We start from the raw sequence: 24,644 nt of genomic DNA on the forward strand, positions 1-24,644 counted from the left end.
GATTATGGGTGTCTTAAAAAAAACACCTTTTTTCTGGAAAAAATAGAAACATACCCTTCCGCTTCGACCAACATCATTGCTTAATAACTTCCTTTTTAGCAGTTGAAAAAGCCCATTTTGAAGTCAAGCATTTGGCTAATGCCATTTTCACTGTTTTAGTGGAACTATTTAGTGGAACATACTACTTCACCTAAGTTTTGTTGTTCCCTCAGAACCAAAGATGTTAGGTGAACTATACCTGGTATTTGGCAACATTAAAATGGACATTAGATATATAATGAAATATATAAAATAAAAAAATATATAACAAAATAACCAATGTGTATAGTGCTTAACTAAAATAGATTTGTATGATAATCATTAATCTCATCCCTGCAGAACAGATTAGGAAATGTGTCACTCCCAATTTTTGCTGGAGAAATGCATGGCCATGGGTGTGGAATGTCACCTACAGTGTTAGACTTGCTTGTGTCAATTGATTTTGCTTAACTGTTTTTCTTCATTAAAAGAGAAGGCTTGGTTGATTGCAAAATGGGAGACGGGTGAAATAAAATATTAGGAAACAACTACAATATGAAAACGGAAGTCAGCACTAAAGCTTTTAAAAAATAAACCAGACTGCAATGGACAAGGCCTTCAAAATAAAACATTTACAATGCAATATAAGTTTACAAAATCAATGTAGCATCCCTATTTAATAAGGCATTAAAAATATTTAACTATAAATATACACAAACTATTTTTCAATTTAAGATAAGCAAAATTATCTTTCCCTTGTCCTTACCAAAGCCAAGTGCCTCTCCCTATACTTTAATAGGTCATTATAGCACAAAGTTATGAAATGGGGGTGGGGGGGATGTTAGGGGAAGTTTTTTCCTCAGTTGTTTTTCTCATATTAAAAAAAAAAAAGCCTTCTCTAGGTACATGGAGTACATGGAGTAGGAAGAATCTGAATTCAAAGCTTATCTCAGACCCTTCTAAGCTGGGTGACCCTGGGCAAGTCATTTAACCTCAATTACCTCTTCTGCCTTGGAGCTGACACTTAGTATTGACTCTAAGATAGAAGGTGTCTTTAAAAAAAGGAGAGGGGTCTTCCTTAGATTTAAACATTCATCTAAACATTCCTTCTTCGGGGTACCCAAATTCCCAGTCCTGCTTGGTGTGGAATCCAAAGAACATCACTCCTCACTAAGGTCACCCCCAAAAACCCCCACCCCACCTTCCTCTGGTATTCTCTTCCCATCTGACAGTTTAAGCTCCCGGAGAGCAGGATCTTCTTATTTCTATCCCCAGTGTTTGGCACAGTACCTGACACATATGAGGCATTTAGTGTTTATTTAATTGAATAATCAAGTAGCATTTTTAAAGTGTCTACTATGTGCCAGGTATTGTTCTAAGTGTTAGGGAGAAAGAGATAAAAACAGGCCCTATGACTCGAGCTCACGGCCCAATGGAGGAGATAACATATAAATGATGATGTGCAAACAAGACACCTACGAGATGAAGCCTGGGAAAAGTTTCTTGCAGTAGGTGGGACTTTAGCTGAGATGTAAAGGAAGGGAAGTTTGGAAGAAATGACAGAGTTCCCAGCATGTGAGACAGTCAATGAAAACCCTCAGTCAGAAGATTATCTGTTTCAACACATTTGGAGTTGGGAGATGGGAATGTCCTCTTCAGAGAATAAGAAGACCAATGTTATAGAGCAGTGATGGCAAATCTTTTAGACACAGTGCCGGGCCCCACCCCCAGGCCATGTGCCACGCCCCTTCCCCCACTGAGTGCCAAGCATGCCCTGTCCCCCCTTACTCAATACAGGGGAGGGAGAAAGTGCTCCCATTGGGCTGCTGGGCAGAGGGGCGGGGATGTGAAAAAAATGTCATCAGGCAGGGAAGCAGCTCTGCCCAAGGCTCTGTCTTTCTAGTAACAAACTGGGGGGTGGGGGGGTGGGGGGCTGGCACATGGCACATACCCACAGAGAGCACTCTGTGTGCCATCTTTGGCACCAATGCCATAAAAGTTTGCCATCACTGTTATAGAGGAATAGTGTGTAAGGCTGGAAAGGCAGAAGAGGCCAGTTTACAAAGAGCTTTAAAATCCAAACAGAGAATTTTATATTTTATTCTGGAAGAGTGATAGGGTCAGACTTGCATTTAGGGAAATCGATTTAATGTGAAGACCAATTGGCAGGCTACTGCAATATACCCGAATGAGGTAATGAAGATTTGCATGAATGTGTTACTGTATCAGGAGAAGGTATCCAAAAGAAGTTTCACAACTAAAGCATCATAAAATAAAATTTGAAATGATATCATTTAACTTAAGTGTTAACTCAAAAGGGGATCTCCAGAATAAAACACAAAGTCCTCTACTTGGTTTTTACACTCTTCACAAATGGAACCCATTTGTATTTTTATTTATTTTATCTCGTGAGTTGAGGGCAGGGAGTTTGTGCCTTAGCATAGTGACTGGCACATAGAGGTGACTGATGTAGCCTTTCAGACAGCAAATTTAGTCGTGAACTTTTAATTCCTTTCTAGTATTGGAGGTGAGTCTGTATGGATCTATATGAACATCTGCCCCATATGTTTGTTCTCTCTCATGATCAATGGCATGTATTTGTGGCAGGTAAGATAAAGTCTCTGGCGATGGAGCAGATGAAAGCTAATTGATCTATGACCTTGGTTGGACTCATAAGCAACAATATGTAACCATTCGGTCATGAAGTCCTAAAGTCCATTAGTATTATGGTCATTTACTATATATAACCTTGGTTCTCCTTAAGGGACATGCTCATTTCTAGTCATCAATTCCGTTCCCACTGAAAATATAACTTTTATAGGCTTTTTAAAAAATATATCCCTCACAAGGGATATTGTTACATAGAGCTTTGTTACAATGAAATTGCTTTTTATCATGACAAATTTCAAATCTCTTATTGTGAATGAATTTCCACAGCTAGCCTATTGGAGAAATATTCAATTCTGATTCCTTCTGTTAGTTAAACTAGATAATCTCTAGTATCTCTTCTAGTTCTAAATCTATGATTCAATAAATCTAAGAAATGAGGACAAAGAATTACTAAAACACTGATTAAAAGCTACATCATATATTTGAGCACAAAAACTATTAAGTCTGACAGAAAACAGATTACAAGTATTGAGCCCTTTCAAAAATTTTAAGTTACACAAACACAGTTCACACCCATTATGAAAAATTCAAAATAATGGGAATAAGTATACTTATTCAATGTATATATCAACAAGCAATTGTAATATTAACCTGTAACATTACCTTATTACAATTTTTATATAGGGCCCCATTGGCTTTGAATTTCTATATATTAGGTACTTTCCACTTAAATCATATTTTTCCCCTCCATAGAAAATTGTATTTTTCCTCCAACTACAATTGCCAGCAATTTGGTTATAGCTTCAAGGATCTGTACAGAACAGTACAAATGTCATTTATGGGAAAAGTTCATAAAAAATGAGATAGTTCTGTTTTACTTTACAACTCAATTTCCAAAAAGTGCAGAAAAAGGCATTTAAGGGAAAAGCATAACATCTTAGAAGACTGTTTTAAAAAGAAGGAAGAAAACAAGAAAGTAAATTATATCCAATTATGTATTTATACTAGAAGAAAAAATATCAGGATCACATTCTAAAAAACAGTAACTGAACATTTTTAATTATAAAAATATATAGTCAATAGGTTAAAAATGAAAATGCTTTCTTAGAACAGTTCCACTTGTCTCCTAAAACAGGTTAATTTCCTATGTACCAGGATATGAACAAAACAACTATCTCAGGTCTCAGGTTTTATCATACTTCTCAGGCAATTATATCAATATAAGTATGAAGCATCGGGGTGTCTGTGTGTGTGTCTGTATATACAGACACACACACATATAAATACAAAGACACCCAAATGCATATTTAAAATATACAAACACATGAGGATAGCACATGTCAGTCATGTACATATACCTGAAGGTATCTCTATGCATCCTTGCTAGATTTTGCTTCATACTACAAACAGGTTAAGATAGATCTAATCATCTCTGGAGTTTAAAAAAAATTAAAACAAAATCAATCAAAATAGTGCTTCAATCTAATTTTAAGACACTGTAACAATTCTCAGGTACATAAATTAATGAATCAAGTCTCTCATGATATCTGCACCATGTATTCAAATTTTAAGACAAAACAGAAGAGCCCAGAATTATAGTCAATACATTTCAAATTGATTATTTTTATACACAAAAAATCACTATAGTTATCTTCTCCAGCAAATGAACAGGAAAACTAGTGCAATACACATACAGGTTTATTTAATAAATATACTTTTGACCTAATGGTTACTTCAAAGTTTGCAAACAGTGCAGAAATGGTCACTTCTCAAAAATAACCTACATTGAGCAAAGCTCACAATTTTGAAAGATCATTTGCTACTCTATTTTCATGGATTTCAAAAAAAGACATAAGAAACAAATTAAACATACTATCATTTTACAAAAATAGAAATATTTGTGGGGATTTTATAAAACTTTACAAAACCTAGTATACTAATAATTATAAGCTCAAGCTTTATTTTATCCTGAGCTAAGACCTCTGAAGATACAAATCTGTTCAAAATTAAGTATGTTAAAGACATTTTCTGCACTGATTATTTATGCAAATGATTTAATTACAACTTTTTAGGTCCAAGTTTCTTTTCCATTTTTTTAACAAAGTACTTTTCATTCACTTATTACTGAACATTGAAGAGACAGCTTATTTTTTAGGGTATTAGATGGCAATTTTTTGCATTCACTTCAATTTTTAAAGCCATTAAATTTACACTTTGAAATAATTCTTATTAAAATTAGAGACCAACATAGTATTGAAAAGGTTCAAAATAAACTTGATAAGTTGGAAATTTTTAAACAATACAGCCTTACTAATAAAAAATTCTGGCTTGTCAAATACAATTTGGTGCTTATAAAAATGTAAGAATATAATCACTCTTATTTTATAGGAAAAACATGCCCACATGGAAACGACCACCTCTAAATTAGTAGTCACAGTTAGAAAAACATTATACCCTTTCATAAACACTAATTTTATCATTTTTTATCTCAAATAGCACCAATGGGTTTTTCTCTTATCTATAATTGAAAAGATGAGAACATAGGGGCTTATTTATTCCTGTAACTGTGCTATCAATATAAGGCACTACATGGCATACAAAAGCAAAAGCAAAATAAGGTCATGCCAAACAAATGACACCTATGTTTATTAGGGGCCTTAATCACTAAACAGTATGGTTAGAAAAACTACTAATTTTGTGTAAATAACTTACTAATTCAAAAGTACATTCAGTTTTCCATAATTTTATGATTCTTTAATTTTCTTTTATACCAAAATACAGAACTGGTGAAAATACCAATGTCACATATTATCTATTAAATAAAAAAGCTCTAACTGAATTTTTCCAACCTTATATGAAAAGGATAGTCTAGAAAAACTCAAGTACAAGAAGGTGGAAAATTATGTGATAAATTTGCAATAGTCTATCCCTGCAGAAGAGTGAAACTACTCTATAGGATATACTGAGGCACATAGGTTGGAAGTTTCTCAGGTAAATTTATGGCTAGAATGAAATTTTGGAGGCCACAATAATAAATTTCCCAACACAGATATCTCTAATCATACTCAATTCTGTTTCTGAAAATACTTTTATATCTTTAGTCACTACTATCTTCATCATCTTCATCATCAGATACATTATTCAAAGACTTAGGTGATTGGCTATAAGAGTCTGATCTAGTAGGCTGACATGTAGCCAAGTCCCCAGTCGAAAGTAGATCAAAGCAGAAATCACAAATTCTCACAGGCTTGGACGATTGACTAGGTAGAAGAAATCGTTTCTCTGAGCAAGGCCCACAAACAACAAAGCCACATTTGCGGCAGTGGTGGCGACGATTAACAGGAGTAAATTTTGCTTTCTGACAACGCATACACACAGTCGCCTCAGAATCAGGTACCCAAACGGCAGCATGTTCATTACTGGGAGTCTTCCCACTTTTGGAGAGTAAATCAGTAACACACTTATTTATATGATTCATCCATTCTGATTTTTCAGTAGCTGTGGCAGCATAAACAGCAAATGATTTAGTTGGTGTCTTGATAAGCCATCCATTCCGTAGATCCCCCTCATCCTTTATGGAATCAATAGTGACATTTTCCAGGGGAATTATATGCTGTTTATTGTATTTTTTCTTCTGAATGACAATATTGCCATAGACAAGAATATCATTAAATAGGAAAAACTGCCTTGCTTTTGGCTTCTTTCTACACAACTTAGTCAATACTCCTTCTCCAATAAGAACTCGTCCAGGAATAGTCAAAGGTTGTCCAGCTGCTCCAAAACAGTTTTCCACTATACTTATACGTCTAGTATTTGCTTCACTATTTGCCAGTCGATCCACCATCTTCTGCTTAGTAGCCTAAAAAAAAGAAAAGAAAAATAGTTGGCATAAAGAAAAGTTCACAGAAGCTAGGAATATTACTTAACCTGAAATTTAATATGCTGAATGGCAGTTTTTAGAAAACTATTCCAAAATTCACAGTAGAATAGTAAATAAGAACACCAAGAAAATCCTCTAATAACCCAAAAAATGCTACTTATTCAAAAAATGCAATATCAAAGGATCTATAGGTTCTGAGCATATCACTCTCTTTACTTTACTGTAATAACTTGCACCATAGTACAAGGTGTGACATCAAATAATGAGGTTGACTTAAGCCAGGCACAAAAAGCTTCATAATTTTATGGAGTGCCGCTGCCTTTTTGGTTAGGGTCTGGAAGAAGTTACTTTTTTCTTCTAATTTATCATGAGAAGAAAAGAGATTTGAGGAGCTGCTTGAAGGATGTTAATTACCAAGCTTAATATCATTACCAATGAGATTAGAGATTTACAAAAGAGGTTAATTTACTCATCTCTAAAATGAGGACAAACTATTTATACAACTGACCTGATGGGGTTATAGTGAAGAAAACACTCTGTAAACCACAAAGTGTCACATGCATTACAGCTCTGTATAACCACAAGAGAATACACACAACAACTCACAGATTGGTATTTCTACCAACACCACAGTAATCTTTGTGCTTTAAAAACTTCAGATACATACAAACTCTAAAAGAATTCAAAGAACTGGCAAAAATGAAAACTCATTTAAAATAATAGATATTCAAATGCTTCACCATGCTATAGAAAGGAATATGGGTTCTGGAAGGTTATGCAACAAATTGCATCTTCTGGAAGGCAAATACCTAAACAAATACATCCATTATCTAGCTTAATTTGGAGAGATTAGTGACCAAGATGGCCACAACCCACAACTTAAAGGATTTTTCAAATACAGCAATTTTTGAAGACCATTGAATAAGTCACAAGAGATTGTGATATGTGCGAGTAGAAAAAATATCTATAATAAAATCATTAAATAGTTAGAAATAAAACTAAGGCAGCTGGATGGCTCAGTGGAGTGCGAATTAGACCTAGGGATGGGAGGTTCTGAATTCAAATCTGCCTGAGACACTTCCTAGACATGTGTCTTTGGGCAAGTCACCTAACCACAACTGCCTAGCCCTTACTGTTCTGTTTTGGAACCAATATACAGTAGGTGACAGAAGATAAGTGTTTTTTAAAAAAAGAAAGAAAACTAATAATCTTACACACTTACACAATTTAAACTTTCTGGAACTTGATAAAGCAAACAATACAGAGACCAAAATTACCAAATTCTAAGCTATCTACTTTACAATAAGTTCTGAAATTCCATGAGTCAGTCTCAAGATTCTCTCTAGGGTCTCTCATATCACTCTGTTGCTTATATCCTGAGTCTATAAGGGTAGAAGCAAAACAGAACAGAAGAGCTGGAATGGACTCACTCTATTCATGATATAGTAAATCCTAATAAGCAGAACCTGAAGAACATTGTACCCAGTAACAGGAATATTGTACAATGAGCAACCGTGAAAACTTCGCTATTCTCCTCAATGCAATAATCTGGGACAATTCTAAAAGACTTATGATAGAGAATCCTATCTACCTCCAGAGAAAGAACCGTTTAGTCAGATGGATGCAGAAAGCATACTATCTTTCACATCATTGTATTTGCGGTTTTATTTTGGGGTTTTGGCTTTGTAAAAGTGTGCCCTTAAAACAATGGCCAATAATAGAGAAGTGTATTTTGCATGATAATAACATGTATGGCCCAGATCAAATTATCATCTCCAAGTCCAGGGAGAGAAGGGAAGGAAGGAGATGGTTTGGATCTTATAATTTTAGAAAACATATGTTGAAAATTATTGTTACATATAACTTGGAAAACAAAATATCTTTGGGGGAAAAAGATGTAGTAACATGTTTCAGCTGCAATTTAAATTATCCAACCTAAGGGATATCCAATTATAGGAGAAATTAGTCAGAGAGAGCAAGAATTGTACTCTTACGTAATCTTAATTTTCTAAGCCTAGTAGACCTGTTGGAACAACATTATTCTTAAAAGAAAATCAATGGGATCTTCTAGAGGTATGGATTTTTCTCAGTAAGCTAACCTCAAAATATAACCACAGAGTTTTGGAACAACTGTACCTTAACAATGATTGAGGGGTCCTTTCTAATCCTATGGGTACTGCATTAACCCATGAGGTTCCTAAATTAAATTTTGGTATTTGCAGCAAGCAATCTAGCATTACTATGTCCAAGATAGTACAAGTTGTAATTACTTAAGAATTATGTTGTTTTGAAAACTTTTTACTACTATAGACAATATAAAATGCTTAGTCTAGTCTATGTGCTCAGACAAACTTAGGATTTATATGAACACAATTACAAAACTCTTTTCACACAACTGAAGACAAATCTAAACACCAAGAAATATTAATTGTTCGTGGGCAGATAGGCTAAGCCAAAATAAAACCGATAATTCTGCCTAATTATTTATTCAGCACCATACCAATCCAACTACCAAAAATTCTTTTATAAGGCTAGGAAAAAATAATAACAATATTTATCTGGAATGGTCAGGAATAACACAGTTTTCAATTTTAAAAAAATGGGAAGGAGGTAGGCCTACCAGGACCACATTTCCAACTATATGATAAAGCAGTAATCCTCAAAACAATCTGATTCTGGCAAAGAAACAGAGCGCGATGGATCAAATGGAATAGCTACACAACACACAATGGTAAATGACCACAGAATAAACCCAGAGATCCAAGTTTTGGAATAAAAACTCACCATTTGACAAAATTAACTTTGAAAACTCTGAAGCAGTTTAGAAGAAACTAGGCATAGAACAACATTTCATACCATATACCAAGGGAAGGTCAAAATGTATAGATTTTAGAGATAAGCAAATTAGAGAGCAGAGGAAAATATACCTGTCAAATCTACAGATAAAGGAAGGAGTTTATGACCAAAGAGATTGAAAGGATCACATAAAGTAAAATAATTTTGATTAAGTAAATTAAAAGGCTTTTGCACAAACAAAATCAATGCAGCCAAAATTAGAAGAAAAATAGAAAATGGGGAGGGGGATAGCAAAGGTCTCTTTGAAAGGCCTCATTTCTCAAATATAGAGAAGTAAGTCAAATGCTCTAAATTACTACTGATTAGAAAAATGTACATTAATGTACATGAGGTACCACTTCATACCTATCAAATTGGTTAATGTGGCAGAAAAGGAAAATGGCAAAATGGAGAGGATGTTGGAAAATTGGGATATTAATGCACTGTTGAAGGTATAAATGATCAAATCATTCTGGAAAGCAATTTAGAACTAAGCTCCCCAAAAAGTGTGCATCCTTTGATCTACCAATACCACTACTATGACTGTATCTCAAAGAAATCAAAGAAAAGGGGAAAGGCCTTAATTGTTTAAAAAATATATTTATATCAGCTTTTTTTTTGGTGGCAGCAAAGAATTAGAAATATAGAGGATGTCTATCAACAGGGGAATGGCTGAACAAGTTGTGGTATATGATTATGTTGAAATATTGTGTTATAAGAAATGACAAGCAGGATAGACTCAGAAAAATCTGAGAATACTTATGTGAACTCATGCAATGTGAGAAAAATCAGGAGAACATTATACACAGTAAAAATTATATTTTGATTCACTGCAAATGACATTTACTTCTCAGCAATACAATGATCCAAGACAATTCCAAAGGACTCACAACAATTTTTTTTTTTAAATGCTCTCCACCTCCAGAGAATGATCTTGAAGAAGTTCACACATAATGAGTCATGGCAATATGTATTCAATATGTATTCAAATATGTATTCAAAAGCTGATTCCAATGAGCAAGGAGTTCTTGGGTCAGTCGAGTCCATATAATTAATAATTCACATGACTGATTTATACTGAATCCTTCCATGAGAAATTGGTTTGGGGTTGAAATTATCTGGCTAAGGAACTGAACTTCTATTAATCTTTGAGGGAAGTCACGTATGATTTGACATCATGCTGTGAAAATGGCGACAGCCAGACTACAAAGTTCCTAAAGATCAGAAAAACTTAACTCTTATCAATTAGAAATTCTAAGTCAAGAAGAAAACCTGATAGAGATCAGAGATAGTTCCTGGTAGAAGTTTCAGAAGTATTTTCAATCACCTTCCTGGATGCTTTTGAGAAGGAACTAGTAAGCCTACATTAAAAACATTTGCTATACTCTTGTTTTGCAAATCTGACTGAGCTCTCTGATTCATTTACATTTAAATAAATCCTGCTGGCCACTTGATCTTTGAATTAGGTTGGATTTTCACTGATTCCAACTGTGTGTGTCTCATTTCTCTATGCACCTTTAATTTTAATCCAATTGTGTGTGTGTCTAAGTGTGTGTCTCATTTCTCTACGCACCTTTAATTTTAATCAAACTTTTCATCCATCACTTCCCAGTCCCCAGTCCACACATGACTTGTTGCGGCTGGATTGAAAGTGAATTTTTTCTTGGTTTTTTTTTTTTTGGTGGTGGTGGTGGTTGTTGTTTTGACAACATGGCTAACATGGAACTATTTGGCATGATTTCAAATGTATAGTTTAAATCACATTTCTTGCCTTCTCAATGTGGTGGGGAGAGTGAAAGAGAATTCAGAACTCAAAAAATATTTTAAAGAATATTAAAAATAAAATATTTTTTCAATTTTTTAAAAAATTAAAGTTACTCTTTATTAACTTTTAACTTTATTAACTATTTATTATTATTAGAGATGATAACCACAACTGCTGCTAATATTAAATGCTTAATCTTTTTGTAGTAGCAAAGAATTGTAAACAAATTAGTTAGCTAATGATTATTGTTCAGTATTTTTCAGTCCTGTCATGATCCCACAAGTGTTTTTTTGACAAGAACAATGGAATGATTTGCCTCTTCCTTCTCCAGCTCATCTTACAGATGAGGAAACTGAAGCAATTGGGCTAACTGACTTGTCCAGGGTCATATAGCTAGTATTTGAGGCTGCGAAATTTTTTACTCAGGTCTTCCTGACTCCAAGCCCAATGCTCTTATCCACTGAACCACCTAACCTAAACACTGATAGGGGAATGGCTCAACACAGGTTGTGTTACATGTGAAGATTAAATTAACTCTCCCCTGCCCATTTTTAGATTTAATCACCAAAAGTGTATATACCCAACTCAGACTCGAGTGGGGGAGGTCTGTGACCCACAGGTGCGATAGTGGGTGACCAATCAGAATGGACTAACTGCCCCCTAGGCAATCCTAAGCAAAAGCTTTAAGCTGTAATTGGTACACGTAAAATGAAGGAAGTCACAGGAAGTGATGAAAAATAAAGATCTTTAAAAATGCTAAGCTCTTCCTGTTGAGGGAGCTCTCTTTGGTCTTCAACTTGACTATGGAGGAATTCAGGCTTAAGATCTCAAGACTGCTTCTCTTTTGGACTGACACGGGGTGAGTGAAAGGCTGACTCCTTTTCCTTGGATTTTCTGAAGGGACTAGCCTCAGGAGAGACCTACCCTCTTGAGAGAGGCTCCCTGCATCCCCAGGTCCTAGGCTCAAGGCCCAGGCCCCTCTGGCTAAGGACTAATTAGCCCTGCCTGGGTTGAGACTGGGGCTGGGCTAGATATCTTACCCTATTCTCTCTGATTTTTCTTACTTTCACTCTATATATATATATATATATATATATATATATATATATATATATATATATAAATTGTTAAAATACATTTCTTTGGAATTAATTCCTGGCGACCCTATTCTTAAATAATCCAGTCCAACCTTTTATAAAAAAAAACCCTAACATTTTCTACCCCTTACATTTGGCAACTCAACTGTTTTTCTTTCATGTGCTTATATCATTAATATAAACTTCATAACAAAACTCCACTTCAAAAAAATATGGCTTATTCACATGAGTTGTAATGCAATTTTACTAAGCTGAGTATTAGTATATTTAGAGATATAAACATAACATAAATAAGATCTCATAAATCTACAACTAGAAGTTGACTATAGAGGCCTTCTAGGATAATCCATTAATTTTACAGATGAGGAAACTAAGGTCCAAGAAAGGTAAGTAATTGATTAAGGTTACACAGGTAGTAAGCATCAGAGGCAAGATTTGAATCCAAGTCCTCTGACCCTAGAATGAGTATTCTTTCTACAGTATGTACTTTGCAAACCAACCAAATTATTTAAGTACCAATTGGAACAAGTAGGAACCTAATTTCACATTAGATAAAAACAGACTAGAATGGGGGCAGCTGGGTGGCTCAGTGGATTGAGAGCCAGGCCTAGAGATGGGAGGTCCTAGGTTCAAATCAGGCCTCAGACACTCCCCAGCTGTGTGACCCTGGGCAAGTCACTTGACCCCCATTGCCTAGCCCTTACCACTCTTCTGCCTTGGAGCCAATACACAGTATTGACTTCAAGACAGAAGGTAAGGGTTTAAAAAAAAAGACTAGAAAAAGGTAAAGTCTAAAAATATACAAATAATAGCAGTCATTTCCAAGACATTTTCCCTTATCACATAAGATAATAAAAGAATGAAATCTTTATAAAGTTATTTATTAAATTTTCCTTAGGTTTACCCAGAAAATTAAATAAAAGGAATGAAAGAAAACTGATTATCACAGAATCAAATCTGGATGGAGCTTTTGGATGTTTTCTTTAATTATTTCCAAACCATTAGTGCATATATCTATCTGTAATATCTGAAGTTAATTTTTTCCAGTCTAAAAGACTTTGCTCCAGTGTGTAGCTTGATTCTTACTTGTTCAACTGTTTTCCTATCCTGCTCCAAACTTAGTCTTTATGTATGTTTTAGAAGTACAATCTCTTTAAAAATATTTGGAAAAAACAATTTTTAAAATTTTGTCTTTGGGGACTTATCTTTTATATTTACTATGTACATGAGATGTGAAATCACTTCTCTTAAAACAATACCTTGGATAATTCTTTACTCTTTAAACAAAATTTATGATTTGAGGAAAGAGGGAAATAGATAAGCCAAAGGTGACCATTAGAATATAACTCAGTAAGTACTCTGGTCCAGTATGCTGAACTGCTACTTGGATTCTGAAATGATGTTAGGAATCAATGCCCTAAAGCAGTATATTGAGTTTTTCCCTATTGCTATTCTATCCTTGAAAACTTATGATAAATACACCTGGTTTCTAAAACATTAGGTATCTGGAAAATATTGACAGGTCACCTTTAACAAGCTTAAGTAAAATTGCCAACAATCATTCCTCATAACTGCTACTTTCTCAATTGTACACATGTACATTCAACTCATTGTTCTTGCATTCCTCTGCTCTTTAACATATCCACACAACACATTTCACAGAGAATCTCAGTTGTAAGAGACATCAGAAGAAATTTAACCCAAATAAGAATTAGCATTACTACAGTGTCCATCCCCACTATCATAATTACCTTCCTGAGCTTTTAGTTTCTTCCTATATAAGAGTAGGAATAGATCAGTGATGGTAAACCTTTTAGGTATGGAGTGCCACCCTCACCCCTAAAGACTAAGTGCCATGCCCCTTCCCCCAACTGAGTGCTTGGCATGCCCTGTCCCCCCTTTACCCCACACAAGGGAGGAAGAAAGTATTCCCATTGGGCTGTTGGGCAGAGGGGTAGGTAAAATGAAAAAATGTCATCAGGAACAGTGGAGAGAAGGGGAACAGCTCCGCCCAAGTCCCTCTGCCTTTCTAGTAATTAACTGGGGGGAGGGGGGTACCACAGGCCCACAGAGAGGGTTCTGTGTGCCAGGTTTGCCACTCGTGCCATACGTTCACCATCACTAGACTAGATGATCACTCAGTTCCATGCTGATTCTTAATCTATATAACCTCTAACGCCTAAATTTTATTATCTTTTTAGTAGATACTTCCTATTCTTAAGTTCATTTAATTTCTGTTTCAACTAATAGACTAATACTACTTCATGTATCTTAAATTCACCTAACTGGCAACCCTATAACTATTCAGGACAAAAAACTAGAGGCAACCAATCAAGAGTAGGCTACTAAGCATCCTAAAGAGACATCAATTCTGCTCAAAAGAAAACACTTTAGATGTCACTCAAATTTTTTTTGCTGTTAATACGGAATAATTCTAACAAGTTTTATAATCTCATATGATGGTTCATGAAGAAGCAGCAAACTGGAGGATAGGGAAAAATCAGACAAGATGAAAACAACTGAATGGCAAATACTTTCCTGCACACTAAAGTCTGAACAAACAGTATTTTGGTTAGGCCAAATTTAAGTAATTATAGATCTCTTATTTAGGGGATTCTGCAATGTTCCGCTGCTTTAAAAAAAATCAACACAATATCATTTAGAAATTGGAACATATAAATACTTTACTACTTATAGAAAATCCCTCCTCACATGTATACTCTGTGCTGGACACCCTCCATGGAAGGGACAAACACATTTAGGAAACATATGTCTTATGCATGATAAGAATAACCAGAAGATCAATTAAATTTCTTTTTTGCAAAATTTTTCAAAGAATTTTGAAGGATTTTTAACATCAATAGAGGAGACACCTTGCTAGAAAAGAGCCTGAAGATACAGTTTCACAATAAATATTTTTTCCCCTTTGAATCAGTTTCACATTCATGGCTCATTCTTATATTGCTAATATATAAAACAGATCCAGGCAGAGAATGAAAAAATTTTATATAAACATAAAAAATTATTCTTTTTAAAACATGATCCCAACATCATAATGTCAAGAGCATTTGATTAAAATAAATGTGGCATCTTTCAGGGAGATAATTTGATTCCCTATTATTTTTGTCTCTGCTTAAACCCACTAAGATCTCTAAATAGAATTGTGTATGGCTTCCAAGTTAAAGAGAATACTGTACCAAAAAAAAATATCTTATGGCTCTACCAAAAAAAAAATAAAGTATTTTCTCCATCTCATGGACTCTTTCTCCAATGATATTAAGATTTTTAATGTATACCAAGGGAAGATTAAAGATAAAAGACTTCAAAGCTTAAATCCAGAGATCAAAATTATCTGTTTGGATTGTCTATTGAAAAGTACAACACCTACAATGGCCCCTAGCTTCTTTCTAAAAATAAACCAATGGATGAATGGCAGTACCTTGGTCTTCTCCAGGAAAGCTAATGAGTACAAAGCTTAACAAGAAAGTTGTGGATATATTTATTACATCAAAAGATTTACTGGTTTTCTGAAATAAAAACTCAATGGATAAAGCACATTTAAGGCAAAAAATGTCTATGCAATATTATTCAACAAACTATCAGAACTATAAAATGAGGCATAAAAGACTTTTTAAGTATTCTAATAAAAGCTCATGTAATGTTAACAAAATATAGTGCTTATCCATCACCCAAAGGCTAAGATAGAAATATTAAGAGTGAAGAAGATTGATGGGCATTCTTAGAACACATAAGTAGACTGAAAACTTTCAGAAATATTTTTGGAAGGAAATAACGTCAATAATGGTAAAGGGGCAACTAGGTGGCTCCATGGATAAAAAGCCAGACCTAAAGACTGGAGGTCCCGAGTTCAAGTCTGATATCATATACTTTTTAGCTTTATGACCCATTGATCCATACAAATTTAAGAACAATATATTAATAGATGTAAACATGTCAAATATTAAATGTCCAAGATAAACGTGAAGAAGTTTTCAAACTACTTATCAGACAGAAGAAATTAAAATCAGATGCAAACATGGTCCTGTCTGCTACTATAATTGATGCAAAGATGCTTTCAAGTGAGCTTACAAAAAATGAGCTTATGTCAAAGTTATCATTTAGTTACAAAAAGCAGTTATGTTTTCCACATGTGTAATAAGTCAGCAAAAAAATTAAATCTAAAAGAATACTAGCCAGAGAGACTTGTCCTAAGGTTGTTTCTAACTTAACTGCATCAAAAAAAGAAAACAAGATGAATAATAGCAAACAGCTGAAACATATAACAATTTTAAAATATCATTTATTCTACTGAATCAAATGCTTTTTCTAGTTAAGTAAATATGATGGGAATTTATATTTTCCACATCTTTGTCAACTATGTGATTATAAAGCTGTTATCTGCTATAGAAAAGTATTTGTGAAATCCTATCTGTTTCCTTCTCATACTTTAGGATGCCCATGATACACACAGATTACTCACATTAAGATTTTAGATGGAAAATTTTATATTTTCTCCATCACTTTTTTTTTTAACAATAACAGTCTAATTTTTTCCCCCAAGTGTTCAGTATCATCTTCCTCTTCTAAATCTTGAGATTCAATGCTTACATGTCTACAAAACTTATTTGGTGTAGCCCCATGATGGTGAACCTTTGGCACTCAGAGCCCTCTCTGTGGGCATGAGTGTTGTTTCCCCAGCACAGAATTTGCCAGAGTTCATTACTAGAAAGCCAGAGGGATGTGTAGCTGGGCTGCTCCCCTCCCCCTCTCCATGAGGGCTTAAGGACACTTCTCACATTATCCATCTCTCGAAAAGGTACTTCACTTCATCACTGGTCTAATCTAATTACTCTCCATCTGTCCTATAAGTATCTTTTTAAATTTTTTTTTTCTAAATTTACTAGTTAATGAGTATTTCCTTATACAAAGTAGAACAGAAAGAATCTGGACATAAAATGACAAATCTTTATCATGTACAGCTTGACTCTTGTAAGTAAATAATAAATTAAACAAGCTACTTTCAAAGCTATTCTATTTTTCTGTTTTTCCTTCAGTCCTTCCTTTTGTACTTTTATTTTTTTAAATGCTTCAATGTCTTTTTTTTTTTAGGGGAAACAATCAAATCACTAATCACCCCTCCCAACCAATCTCCCCAAATAATTTAAAAGAGGAATGAAAACAAAACCATTTTCACAAATATTCCTAATGCAAGAAACAAATTTCTACATTATCCTGGGGTTCCCCATGCTTGTTTAAATGCTTGTTTAAAAGCCCACACAATTATCCTAGGTACAAATCTCCATACAAAAATAAACATCTTGATACAAAATAAGGCCATATTCAACCACTTAACAAAACTTACCAAGCACTCATTAAATACTGATAAGAATACCATTTTGTTGGAGACATAAATTAAACTGTGATCCTCTTAAACTTAGAATGTTTTGTGCCTTTCTCTGTAATCCCTAGCACTTAAGCAAAATTGTCTGGCACACAAGACTAAATTGACTAAATTATTTCCTTTTCAAAGTTCTTTCCAACTCAATTATATAATCTACCATGTCAATAAATTTTACTAATAACTACTGAGTGACAGTGAGAAATAAATGGAATGGGTAGCCAGTTACAACACAAAGCTATGGGGTTCTGGCCTCAACTATCACTAACTTACCTGCCATATGACATTCCTCAAGTCTCTTAACCTCTCTGTACCTCAAATTCCTCCCCTGTATATTAAGATACTACACTAAAATACCTTTAAGGTCTTTTTCAGTTTTCAAGACTTTGTGGCCCATCAATTTATTTTAAGCCTATATTTATTTGTAGTTGCATTAACAACACTATACTGAAACCTGAAAGAAAGGTTTAAAAAGAAAGAGGAACAAGATGAAGATTTATATACCCCTTAGGGTAAATATACTATTTTGGGGCAGACACTTCCTCTTCTCTTTTGACAAGTCAACTTATAAAGTATGAAAAGCCATTTTATAAATTACATTTTTCTTTCGGTGTAATAGCTAATAAGGTTTAGCTCTAGAGTTAACAAAACTACAATGAATAAAATCAAAAGAGCAAACTATTTTTCTTAGAGCAGTCATACCGTTTATTTAATAACCCAGATTCTGAAAAATAATTTATTTTGAAGGTTTTAAACTTTCTGAGTTCTGGATAACCATATATGAACCTACATAAACCTGCCTTGCTGCCTACATACCTGTATATTCCTTATAACAGAAGAACATGCCATTTGAATAGGAATTCATCAAGTTATCTCAAAATTAGTCCCAAAATAAGGACTTGCCTTTCAAGTTAATTATACATGGGTTTGGATTTGTCAAATGCCAACAAATCAAAGAAGTGCCTTTTAAAAATAGCTCTTAGATCAAGCCATTCTCCAATTGAAAAATGGGCAAGGGACATGAATAGGCAATTTTCAGTTAAAGAAACCAAAACTATTAATAAGCACATGAAAAAGCGTTCTAAATCTCTTATAATCAGAGAAATGCCAGTCAAAACAACTCTGAGGTATCACCTCACACCTAGCAAATTGGCGAACATGACAGCAAAGGAAAGTAATGAATGCTGGAGGGGATGTGGCAAAGTTGGGACATTAATGCATTGCTGGTGGAGCTGTGAATTGATCCAACCATTCTGGAGGGCAATTTGGAACTATGCCCAAAGGGCAATAAAAGACTGTCTGCCCTTTGATCCAGCCATAGCACTGCTGGGTTTGTACCCCAAAGAGATCATAAGGAAAAAGACTTGTACAAGAATATTCATAGCTGCGCTCTTTGTGGTGGCAAAAAATTGGAAAATGAGGGGATGCCCTTCAATTGGGGAATGGCTGAACAAATTGTGGTACATGTTGGTGATGGAATAATATTGTGCTAAAAGGAATAATAAAGTGGAGGAATTCCATGAGGACTGGAACAACCTCCAGGAAGTGATGCAGAATGAGAGGAGCAGAACCAGGAAAACATTGTACACAGAGACTGATACATTGTGGTACAATCGAATGTAATGGACTTCTCCATTAGTGGCAATGCAGTGATCCTGAACAACTAGGAGGAATCTACGAGAAAAACCACTATCCACACCCAAAGGAAACACTGTGGGAGTAAAAACACCGAAGAAAAACAACTGCTTGAATACATGGGTCGAAGGGATATGGTTGGGGATGTTGACTCTAAATGAACATCATAGTGTAAACAACAACATGGAAATAGGTTCTGAACAAGGACACATGTAATACCCAAAGTGCGTGTTGGCTGTGGGAAGAGTGGGAGGAGGGAAGGGAGGGAAATAATGTGATTATCGTAACCAAGGAATAATATTCTAAATTGACTAAATAAACTTATTCAAATGAAAAATAAATAAAAAAGAAGGAAAAAAATAACAATAAAAAAATAAAAATAGCTCGTAGGGGCAGTAAAGTGGCTCAATGGACTAAGAAGTCAGGCCTAGAGAAGGGAGGTCCTGGGTTCAAATTTGACCTGAGATACTTCTTAGTTGAGATACCTTAGGCAAGTGACTTAATCCCAGTTATCTAGCCCTTACCTCTCCTGCCTTGGAACCAATACACAGTATTAATTTTGAAAGAAAGTTAAGGGTTTTTAAAAATAGCTTTTTAATACATAATGTGAACTTTTGAAATACACATTTGAGTTAATACTGTTTAAAACCATTTTCAGTGCTTGTTAATTAAAAATTTGTTCAAATTAACTTTTTGTGGAGATCATTAGAAATCTCATTTTTATTGCTCAAATATAATTCAACAAAGTACAATCTAGTGAACTTAAGGAGAAAAAAAAGAGTCCTTGTTCACCTATTGAAAAGACTGAATTTATTATATGCAAAGTTTAAATTTTTCACTGGAAATGTTTATTAATAATTTTATTTACAGAAACAAAGAACTTCCCTCACCTTTCACCAATTGAACTGTGATAAAACAGTTATCCCCCCCTTTCTTTTCAAATGGCAATGGAGACAGTTGAATGGCTCAGTGAATTGAGAACCAGATCTAAGAGATGAGAGGTCCTGGGTTTATAGCTGGTTTCAGACAGGTTTAAGGGTTAAAAAAATGGCAAGTACCTTATTCTACAATACACATTTCATTTGTTGTAATTATATTACTCTCAGTTTGCTATAAAAACTTATTTTAGCAAAACAAAAAATTAATAAATTTCAGACTTTTAAAAATTATTCAGTATTGAAAAGAAAAGCAACATTTACCACATTCTCAAATACAATTACATAGCCTAGTTAGCGAAAAACAACAGGAAAGTTGTTTAAATTATTAAAGAAAATACTAACAAGTATAAAACTTTGGCTAGTCACTTTCTCCTTACAGCATATTATAAATTACTGTCTTTACCTATAACTTTTCTTTTCCAATTGATAGAATTTCAAAGCAAAGTATGATAACTGGAAAAGTAAGAATGTAATGACAAATATGCATTGGAAAGAGTCAAAGATAAAATGATGAGATTTGGGGGCAACTAGATAGGGTAGGCTCAGTGATTTGGGAATCAAGCCTAGAGACAGGAGGTCCTAAGTTCAAATTTGACCTCAGACACTTCCTAGCTGTGTGACCTTGGGCAAGTCATTTAACCCCCATTGCCCAGCCCTTAGTGCTCTTCTGCCTTGGAACCAATATACAGTATTGACTCTAAGAAGGAAGGTAAAGGTTGGTTTTTGTTTTAATAAGCAAATAAAGGTAAAAATGGCAAGATATGACAACAGATGGGATACGTAGGATAAGAATTTTAGAGTCCAAGATAGCATCTAATGAGAAGTTTAAGATAGCACCTAATGAGTCCAAAGGTAGTGGTGCCCTTTACAGCAATAAGGAAATTTGGAAAAGGAGATCTGAGTATATGGACATGTTGAGTTTGAAGTAATGATGGGACATTCAGATTGGGATGCCCAAAAAGCAAATGGTGATGTTGGACTGCAGCTTTAGAGGAATTAGGGCTGCATATATAGATCTAGGGATCAACCCCAGGTTATTGTTTAGTGATGTCGAATTTTCTGTGACTTTATTTGAGGTTTTCTTGGCATGGGTCCTGAATTGATTTGCCATTTCCTTCTCCAGCTCATTGTACAGATGAGGGAATTGAGGTAAATGGAGTTAACTTGTCCAGAATTATACTGCTAGTATGTGTTTAAAGCCTGATTTAAATTCATGAAAATGAGTCTTCCTAACTCCAGGCCCAGCACTCAATCCATTCTTATACTACACAGAGATAATATCTGAACTATAAGAGCTAATGAAATCATTAAGTTTAGAAAGAAAAGAGAAGACCCAAGATAGAGCCTTGAAGATATCCATGATTAATGGAAATGACATAGAAGAACCAAAAGCAAAGTATCACAAAAATCCAGAGATGAGGAAGGATCCAGAGCATGCTAAACAGCTTTAAAAAACCATTGCTGTGAGATCTAGAAAAACAAAGAATGAGAAAAGGCCATTAGCAATTAAGAGACTTAGTAACTTTGGAAAAACAAGTTTCAATTGAATATGGTTGGAAGCTGTCAAGAGTTTAGAAGAGAATGGAAGGCTAGGAAGAGGAAGCATATAGTGCAGATGACTTTCTTAAGGTGTTTAAAGAGTAGAATAATGTTCCCTCCCCATTAATATTTCTTTTACTAATAGTAATAAAGTATTAGTTATAGTAACAGTAATGCTATTTAACTCCCTTGTATATTCCACATTTGCTCTATGTTAATAGCTTTACAAATTGAAGAATTCTTAAGTAAACTTGACGACAACTAAGGTACCAAACTACCTATTCTTCAGTACCAACTAAGGTCAAAAAATTCCTCAATATTTCCTCTACCAGGAAGGGAGAACTAGCTAGTACAAATGAACAGAGCACTGGGCCTAGAGTCAGGACGGTCTGGGTTCAAATCCAGCCTTAGACACTAGTTGTGTGGTCTTGAGCAAATCATTTAACCTCTTTTTACCTCAGTTTCCTCATGTGTAAAATGAAGATAATAACAGCACCTACTTACCAAGATTGCTTTAAAAATCAAATGAAATAAAGAGCTTAGCAGAGCACCTGGTACTACATAAATGTTAAATTACTATTAGCTATAACAACTGCAGGAAACTATTCTGCAACTAAAGAGTCTTAAAGAGTTACTTGGAATAATGAACTGGAGGAATTCCATGTGAAGTGGAACAATCTCCAGGAATTGATGCAGAGTGAAAGGAGTAGAACCAGGAGAACATTCTACACAGAGACTAATACACTGTGGTATAATCCATTAGTGGCAATGTTGTGACTCTGAACAACCCAGAGGTATCTACGAGAAAAAACACTATCCATATTCGGAGGAAAAATTGTGGGAACAGAAACACTGAAGAAAAACAACTGCATGATTACATGGGTCAATGGGGATATGATTGGGGACGTAGATTCTAAATGATTACCCTAGTGAAAACATCAACAACATGGAAATAGGTTCTGATCAAGGACACATGTAAAACCCAATGGAATTGTGCATCGGCTACAGGAAGAAGTGGAGGGAGGGGAGGGAGGGAAAGAATATGATTCTTGTAACTGAGGAATAATGTTCTAAATTGACTAAATAAAATTTTTCAAAAACAAACAAAAAAGAAAAAGAAACATGATGCAGAGTAGGGTATTTTGGACACTATTGTATTCAAATCCTGCCTTGACCATGTATTAGTTAAATGGCTTTGGACAAATCACTTAACATCCTAGAGCTTCTGTATTCTCAGATAAAAAGAAAAACAAAAGGATTGGACTAGGTGACCTTTAAGGACCCTTCCAGCTATAAATCTATGATTCTCACTGAAGAATTCAGTACACCTGAAGAAGTTTCCAAAGAATAATGATCATGCTGTATTGATTGAACTTATCAATTAATTTTACATAAAGAAGAATTAATCAAAATAAAAAAATTTTTAAGTTACCTGGTTTCCCTGAAATCTTCAGTGACTTGCTCAAAATCACACAATAGGTGCCATAGTCATAGATTTGAATCTAAATCTTCCTGACTCCAAGACCAACCCTATCTGTCCACCATGGTATGCTGCTTTTCATATTTAAAAACAACAAAAACCAGTAAGTACACAACAGGAAAAGAGATTAAGAGAGATAGATCAAATAAGATAATTTTTTTTAGTCTGCCACTTAATGAAGGGTCAGAAGCAAAGTGGCTTTGATTTCAATCAGTTCTTGAAGAATAATAAGCTGATGAAAAATGAAGCTGCCTGATTTGTTAAAATCTAATTTAACATATGCAAAAAGCAAGAACAGATGGTACATATCCAATCCTTATTCGTTAGTTTACAATTTATATTTTTAAAGGATATTCTAGTCCACTTAACTACTATACCTAGTAAATATTTGATTGAGAAGATTCATTACAAAGAAATGAACCTCAATTTTCCCCTGAAAAAGCATAAATATTTTTTTGATGGTAACGAGCACATGTACATACTTTCATCAACAAAACTAAAAAGTATTTTGTCATTTCAGAAAGTATTTCTGAGGCAGGTGGGAGCTGTCTAAAAAAAAATTATACAACACAAAAACACCAATAAAGTCGAAACAAATAAACCACAATAACATTGGCTCCTTAATCATCATTAAACTTCATTTTAAAAAGTATCTCAAAACCAGTCATTTTAGTGGGACTTGCAAAAGCAAATTTAAAGGCCTATTTGTATATCCTCTAATAAACTATAATTGTTAGTTTTATCAATATTAAGAAATTTAATACCAACATACATATTATATTAGACTTGGTCTGTGTCTGAATTTCCTTCATATGTGAAATGTGGGAATTAAATTGAATGACCTCTATGTTTCATCTCATTTCTGAAATTCTACAACTCTACGAAATCACTTTCATCTGTCTTTCTCCTCACCCTTCCCTTCTCAACTATGAACCTCTCAACCTTCCTATCAAGCTGTTACAAGGGAATCACTTTACAAGACTGATATATATTAATTTAAGGTCGCCAAGGAATCAGCTATGTAATTCCTAAATGAAAAACTCAAGTCAGCCGTCAGCCTTTTTTGGAGTTTAATTACAATAGGAGCAAGAAAGGAATTAGAGATATATAGAGAGAGAGAAAGGGGAGAGAAGGGAATAGGGCTTAAATACCCCTTCTGTTTAGCTGGGCCAAAAGGCCCACGCCCTTAGATAGCTGGGGCAAAGAAAAGAGATCAGTCCCTTTCACTCACGTGTCCAAAATGGAGAAACAGTCTCAGAGGCCCCCACCTTCAGCTTCCTTCAGAGCAAGCTTCCTCAGAGCCCAGGAACCACACCGACCAAAAAACTCAATCCTCTCTCCTGAGTCTCCAGACCCTCCTATCTTTAAGGACACCATCCAAGTTGCCTCCCCTCAGTCCTCACATCTACCAATCACTCTTCATCAATTTCCCTGTCAATGGAGGCTCTC

At 34.6% G+C, this 24,644-nt stretch overlaps 1 protein-coding gene across 3 annotated transcripts in view; it reads right to left on the reverse strand.

Annotated features, from left to right (window-relative positions):
* Positions 1 to 3,090: 3,090 nt before the first annotated feature.
* The window catches only part of PLEKHF2 (pleckstrin homology and FYVE domain containing 2), a 42,113-nt gene continuing 20,559 nt past the window's right edge, over positions 3,091 to 24,644 (reverse strand). For all 3 annotated transcript variants that reach the window (XM_007488131.3, XM_007488132.3, XM_056823298.1), the window contains exon 2: positions 3,091 to 6,487. In XM_007488131.3, the coding sequence (XP_007488193.1) occupies positions 5,726 to 6,472 (747 nt within the window). In that variant the 5' untranslated portion in view covers positions 6,473 to 6,487 and the 3' untranslated portion in view covers positions 3,091 to 5,725. The remainder of the gene's footprint in view (positions 6,488 to 24,644) is intronic.

The sequence above is a fragment of the Monodelphis domestica genome, chromosome 3 (genome assembly GCF_027887165.1).
Source record: "Monodelphis domestica isolate mMonDom1 chromosome 3, mMonDom1.pri, whole genome shotgun sequence".
Taxonomy (NCBI): Eukaryota; Metazoa; Chordata; class Mammalia; order Didelphimorphia; family Didelphidae; genus Monodelphis; species Monodelphis domestica.